This window comes from Phyllostomus discolor, chromosome 5 (genome assembly GCF_004126475.2).
Source record: "Phyllostomus discolor isolate MPI-MPIP mPhyDis1 chromosome 5, mPhyDis1.pri.v3, whole genome shotgun sequence".
Classification (NCBI taxonomy): domain Eukaryota; kingdom Metazoa; phylum Chordata; class Mammalia; order Chiroptera; family Phyllostomidae; genus Phyllostomus; species Phyllostomus discolor.
In genome coordinates, this window is record NC_040907.2 from 102097080 (window position 1) to 102104177 (window position 7098).

The 7098-nt window shown below is 42.2% G+C and overlaps 1 protein-coding gene across 1 annotated transcript; it reads left to right on the forward strand.

Annotated features, from left to right (window-relative positions):
- Nucleotides 1-2967: 2967 nt before the first annotated feature.
- TEX37 (testis expressed 37) lies at nt 2968-6219 on the forward strand. Its single transcript, XM_028511328.2, has 2 exons — nt 2968-3054; nt 4867-6219. The coding sequence occupies exons 1-2, from the start codon at nt 2980-2982 to the stop codon at nt 5287-5289; spliced, it is 498 nt and encodes a 165-aa protein (XP_028367129.2). The 5' UTR covers nt 2968-2979; the 3' UTR covers nt 5290-6219.
- Nucleotides 6220-7098: the final 879 nt, after the last annotated feature.

The window sequence follows — 7098 nt, forward strand, 5'->3', positions numbered from 1 at the left end:
AGCCCTGGGAGAGAGGACCACGTGCCTGGCAGAGTGGGGACCCCCACAGCTTTAGAAGGGGGAACCACCACCTGGTTTTAGCAGAGATCCTGGCGACTCAGCCGAGGGTGCCCGGAATCCAGGGAGGTCTCCCAGTCGAGATGGAGTTCTAACTGGGAAGAACCAGAAGACTGCCTGAGCCATGGACTTCTATTTCCTTTCCTGAGATATGGTACTCTGGACTGGGCAAAGGGGGAAGGAAGGAAGGACTGTGTGTTTGTGGGTGTTTTAAGGGACTTTAGGATTTTTTTGATAAAGACATTAGGTCACTACTTTAAGTTAGTATAGCATTAAATAAACATTTTCTTTCCTTTCTACTAACCTCTGGTATTGAGAGACGTCTTTCCTAGGGCGGCAGACATAACGGACCGGGGCCTTCTTTCAGTAATAGTATATCATCCCAGGCCCCGCCCCCCTGGTGTGTTCTATAACAATTTCACTTAGTATAATGTTTTTCATGGTTTTTCTATATTGTAGAATGTATCAGTAATTCATTATTTTTTAAGGCTGAATAATATTCTGTTGTCTGTATGCACCATATTTTGTTTATCCATTCATCTGTTGAACACTTTGGTTGCTTCCACTTTTGGCTATTGTGAGTAGTACTCCTATGAACATGGGTGTGCAAGTATCTCTTCAAACCCCTGCTTTCAATTCTTTGGGGTATACACCCAGAAGTGAAATAGCTGGATCATATGGTTAACTCTATGTTTAACTTTTGGAGGAACTGCCAAACTGTTTTCCACAACTGTTGTACCACTTCACATTCCCACCAGAAATGCTGGTTCCAATTTCAAGGGTTCCAATTACTCAATTTCCTCACCAACACTCCTAATGAGTGTGAATGAGGGTGGAATTTTGACATATGAAAGAAGGAGATGAGGCAGCCTTTCAGGCCACAATGGCCTGAAAGTGTTGTGGTATGCCATAGATCTAGTCACACACAGTCTGATGTTATAATTCACATGGGGTTCAGTTTGCCTCTCTCTCCTGGAAATAGACTGATTCTGTATCCTGTTGGAAAGCCACTCTCTCATGGGTATCTTCTGATGCTGCCAGGGTTCAAGTTGGCTCAGGTATGCTGGGACACAAGTGGCTGTCTGTGAGAAAGGGTGAGCCAAGGACAGGGGAACTGACATGCAGAAGGTTGGCCAGTCACCTAATCACAATGACCAGGGACTGTGACCAAAACAGCCTGCATCATATAGGTCAGGCAGGGTTCATCTCAAATACAGGTGTGGCCATGGGACATGCAGCCCTCTCTAGGCAGCAGGGGCACCTGGAGCTGGATGGGCAAGAGCATCATTTTTCTCTTGGCAGAAGGATAGGTAGGTGCTGTGTGCACTGTGGCTGGTCCCCAGCCCCAAGAGATGAGCTGTCCATACACAAAAAGAAGGGACACAGGGGCCTGTTGAGGTCTGGCAACCACAACCTATTGAATGGAGTAAGGCTTAGGGTGGGGTCCCATGGGAATGAGATAATGAAGGACCAATCAAGAACCTAGGGGTCCATGAACACAAGCTAGGGTGAGCTCCCCAGGGAGCTCCCCAGTGCCCTATAGTAAGGCCTCCCCACAGACCTTCAGGGCTGGGAACAAGGGGCAGGGTTGGGCCTACAAATGCTATTGTTCAACTGGGAATGCAGAGCCTCACAATTGTCTTCCACTGGATACCTCCAGTCTCTATTAGAAAACATGGTTTGTGCTCCTAAATCAGGGTGCCTCTAAGTCCTAGGCTTGCTTCCTCTAGGTAGTTCAGAGCCGTGATTCAGTGTGATCTGTGTGCTGGAGTCAGCTCATCCTGACTCTGAGAGCCCATTCTGTGCACATTTTCAAAACTCTGCACCAATGACATTGTGTTTAAAGCTCAAAATTGGCCATGGTGGAAGCATCCACACCACAGAAACTGGCAAATGCTGTAAACTGGGGCTTATTTGCTAATAACTATTAACCATTACCAACATTCCACTTGCCCTGCCTGAGAGGCAAACCTGATGTTTCTGACAGCTCTAATTCCTTCTGGGTCCTGCTGCAACCCCTTTGTCCCATGGCCCCTATCCAGCAGCCCACATATCCCTGCCATCCTCACCAACTCCTGGACGACTGAATGATGTACAGGGTGGAGTGAAGAGGCCTGGGAAGTTGTGCTTGCTTGCCACCAATTTGCAGACAGTGGCTGCTTTCCCTTCCTGTGGCAGAAGCAGGGCTAACCAGTTTCTCTGTGTCTAGGTTGTCTGCTATGGCAGGTGTGGTGTACCCCAGGCAGGTGAGTGTTATGGATTTCTGTCCCCTGTGACCATCTCAAGGTTGGGTGGCAAACAGGCCCAAGAAATGTCCAGGTTCTTACGCTCTTTGGGGCTCCCTCTGGTAGAAGAATGCTATGGGCTTACAATTGTCTGGAGGCTCCTTTATTTATTCAATATGCATTTATTAGGCACCCTCAGTGTGTTGGGCATTGAGCTGGGTTTTGAGGCTGCAGGAATGCCTAAGATTAGGTCCTAATCTAGTGTACTCATTAAATCAATGATAGTACACCATTATAAGTGCTGCAGTGAGGAATGCAAAATGTGCTATGAAAGCAGAGGAGAGAGTTTAATCCTTGGGTGGGAAATATGTTTTGGGAGAGAGGGTTAATCTGGGTCTTGGACTTTGGGTTGGAGTTTGCCCCCTAGGTAGGAGTTTGCTAGTTGGTGAGGTATGCAACTAGCATTTCCACCAGGGAATAAGAGAATGTGTGCCAGGCACATGTGAAAAGAGGAAAGAAGTGAGGCTGGAGGATAGAGGGCTTTGAGGGGAATGAGGAGAGATGTGGGAGAGGCCAGGAGAGGCCTGATCACAAAGGGCTCCCAATTCCAGGCCGCTGAATGCCTGTGTATGGAAGAATGAGATAAATCTCTTGCTTTGTTTTTGCCCTTGCCCCTTAGGCCCCTGTGGATTTAGACATGTACCAAAGCTCCTACATGGTCAACTATAAACAGTATGGGAAGCACAAGTACTCCAGAGTCATACCACGAGAGGTAAAAAGTCACTCGGGATTGTATTCTATTCAACTGCCCGCTGAAATCACTGTTATTTCATTTTTATTACATGTACACCTGGAGACACTTATTTAGAACATTTGATACCAAGAGATCTAAGAGGTCTTTTATGTGTATGTGTATATGTTTTAAAATGCACATCAGATATGTCACACATACAGAAGAATGTAAATAATATACACTGATGCCTTAAATAGCACTGATAAACCAAATACTAATGCACCCATTCTCAGGCAGCTCACACAGTAAGGTAACAGGACCTCAGAGCCTGTGGGTGACCCTCCCCGTTTATATGTTCCCCTACATCTATAAGAGCTGCTGTTCTGAGTTCTGGGCCAATCATTCTCTTGTGTGTATGTGTGTTTTAAAGAAGAAATAGTTTTACCTTGTATGTATGTATACTGCTAAACAAATTGTTTTATTTTACCTTCTATTAACTTTATTATATATTGGATCATATTTTATGGTACTCTTCTGTGACTTTTATTTGTTTCTGAACATTATGATATATTCTTCATTTTCTGCTGCATAGAATTGCATTGCATGGATAGGCCACCATATATTTGTCCCTTCTCCCACTGGTAGACATCTGATTATTTACTTTTTTGTTACCTTGATACCCCCAAATATTGCAGTGAAGGTGAGGCACAGCTTAACATGCAAGAGTTCACCCATCTGGGGAGTGGAATTGGTTGCCACAGGAGACATTACTATTTTCCAAAACCTCGCATCAATGCACCTTCTCCCCAGCAGAGGCCATCACTCTTGTAACTCTCTAATCTTGTTACTACTTGGTATTGCCAGACATCTAAAATTTTTGTCAATTTGGTGTATTTGAAATAACATTTTTCTGTGGTCATAGTTTTCATTTCACTCATTATTAATGAGGTTCAGCATCTTTTCATTGTTTATGAATATTTATTATTGCATGAAATGTCCATTCATGTCTTTTGGCCATTTTTCTATTGAATTATGAATCTTTTTTCTTATTAATTTGTAGGAGCCCTTTGAATTCTGGATATCTTTCACTTGTCAGTTACGTATGTGGCAAAACTCTTCTCCATTTGCTGCTTTGCCTTTCACTGACTTCCAGGGAATAGCAGTTCTTATTTTAACACAGCCAGATGTGTTAGTTGTTTCCTTTATCATTTGCTCTTTTACAGTCTTGTTTAAGAAATCCTTTTCTATCTTGAGGTAGCTCCATTAAAAATAATAATAAGTCTGTACAAACAAAAATGGAACAATTTCTGAAATAAATTATTTAGTGGAAGCAAAGCACAGAATTCAATTGCAATGTGTATTGTTTATGTACAAACCAAGGGTGCAGATATATACAACTATGTTTAAATGTACATAAAATATTTCTAGAAAGATACAGAAAACACTGAAGACAGTGGTTACCTCTGGAGATGGGAACCAAGGGAGGAGGAGGGTAGGAAAGATTTTTCTCTATTTTTTTTGAATAGTTCATTTTTATTGTATTTTTTCCATTAACCATTTATCTCTCATATACCCTTTTCCACCTCCAACCTCCCTACCTACTGCAATCACCACCTGTTTCCCATATGCATGAGTTTTTTATTTTTTGCTTGATCTCTCTACCTTCTCCAATGCCCCCCAAAGACACTTTTCACTCTTACCCCTTTTGTATTATTTCAGTATTTCCCTCTATTGTATTCAATATATATTACTATTCAAAAACTAATATTTTTTAATAAAGAAAAGTGTGCTTTGCCTTGGATACTTCCAAGGAAACATTGCCTTTCACTCATGTGTGATTTGTTCCCACAGCAAGTGAAGGTGGAGACCCAACTTCGGGAAAAAGAGTTTTATAAGTTCATACCCAGCCCCAACCCCAAGCTAGAGGATGGATACCCTGCCTTCAAAAGATACTACATGAATGCCAAAGACCTGGGACACCCCAGCTTCTTCCCACCAGTGGATCATGTGAGCACAGTGAAGGATGAATGTAGGTTCCCCAGCATCTGCCCTTCCATGCACCCAGTTTCCCATGCTCTGTACCTGGCCCAGGGAAACCCGAACCGGGTCCACCGGAGTGCCGACTTTCTGTGCCTCCTGGAGCCAGAGCACCAACCTTCTGCAGAGGAAGGCAAAGGCTACCTCCTATTGCCTGGCTGCTTCTGTCCTCATCACTGCACAGTCAAGGTCCCCATCATAAACCGATGGGGCCCTCTACTGCCGTTTTACCAGTAAAAAGGGTAAGAACACTTTCCAAGGTCACTGTGGAAATCCTTCACTCTCATAAGCAAATCTCTGCTCTGGTTTTGGATTGCAGAGAGGAGGACTGAAAATTAAACCTTGGAAAGATGTTCCACTTTGAGTGTAGTTTTGCCTTACTGCCTGGCTCGCCCTAGGACATTAGCATCCCCACCACAGGAAGAGAAAGGGAGGGGAAAAAAAAAAGAAAACTGGAGGTATGGAGGGCTGGAACTTGTGTGATGTTTCATTATAAGTAAGAATCTTGCTGTAAATATTACTGTTTTAGGCATTTACTTACAAATTAGGAAAAATTGTTTCCCATAGTCATCTGAATACTAAGTGTGACAGTGCAACTTGAAATGCTGTTAGCTAGCTTTTCTCCTCACTACTCTGGTACAATCAGGAGTAACCAGATAGAAGCCATCAATAGAGCTTTTATAAACATATGCATGTATGAACTGGTTAGAAAATAAGCTAAGAACTTATTGTAAAATAAGCTTACAACTAAAGACTGCTGTAACAAAGAGAACCATAATACAACGACTTGAACAACATGAGATGGGCAGTCAAGGAAGGTGTGGCATCTTTTCTATGGCTTCCATTGCTGGGTCTAAGATGGCTGTTATGACTAAACTGTGTGCTCCCCTCAAAGCCATATGTTGAAACTCTAACCCCCAATGTGACTTATTTGGAGATAGGGACTTTATGAGTTAATTAAGGTTAAACAAGGTCATAGGTGTGGGGCCCTAACCCAATAAAAGTGGTGTCCTTCTAAAAAGAGGAAATTTACTTTCAATGCTCTAGCAAAATAAAGTGTTGGTAGAATAGGGGAGTAGGTAAAACAATACCAGTGACAAAACAATACAAGTTGTAACTGGTTGATGAGAACATGGAAGTTCATTATGCTATTCTCTCTACTTTTGTGTGTTTGAAAATTTTTATCATAAAACATTTAAAAAGAGTGAGTGATGAAGGGAGGGCAAAAAGGAAGAAAGGAGAGGGGGGAAAAAGATGTGCCCCTTTAGATTACCATTAGCCATTTCTAAGTACATCTAATTTATAATATTATTTTCATCCTTGCTATAATCATTAAGAAAAATAAGGAAAAAGAAAGGAAAGGAGGGAGGGCAGAACGGAGGGAGGAAGGAAAGAGAAAAGAAAAAAGTAGAGAGGGTGTGGAAGAGATAGAGAGATAGAAAGGGAGAGAGAAAGAAAGAAAAGTCTGATAGTTTGATCCCTGATGAGGGTGAATAATTCTGCTAATGATCTTCATCTCTTCACCAGTTGTAAAATGTTTCCTTATCATTGTGTTCCCTTCTCCCTTAACTGTACAATCTTTAGTGAATCTGTTTTATCCATAACTCCTTCTAGTGTGTCTACAAAAGAAAATGTCTATGAACTAAAGTTCACTACCTCTCAACACCTGTTAATAAGTAACATTTTTTTCAGGGTTGGGTCATGTTGACAGTTTTAATACATAGGTATTTCCAGAAATTATTTAGTTGAGCTGAAATCACTAATAATAACAAGAGCTGCTCTTTGTTGATCACTTACTACACACCAGGCTCTCTGTGCACACATCACAAACACCCTTTTATCCTCACACACAGCTGCAGAAACAGAGGGTCAGGGAGCCCAAGGCCACACATAGCAGAGCCAGAGTGTGAACCCCAATTTGTCTGATTCCAACTCCAAAGTCTCAGTCATTTTTAGAATGTTATATGTTATTTTTATTCCAAATAAATGATTGGAAGTCCTTCAATACAATAGCTGTCTTCCTCCTAATGTCCATGTTTTATTGAG

Coding starts and splice junctions, on each gene's coding strand:
- TEX37 (XM_028511328.2), top strand. CDS start 2,980: ATGTACCAAAGCTCCTACATGGTCAACTATAAACAGTATGGGAAGCAC. Junction 3,055..4,866: donor CCAGAGTCATACCACGAGAG/GTAAAAAGTCAC, acceptor TTGTTCCCACAG/CAAGTGAAGGTGGAGACCCA.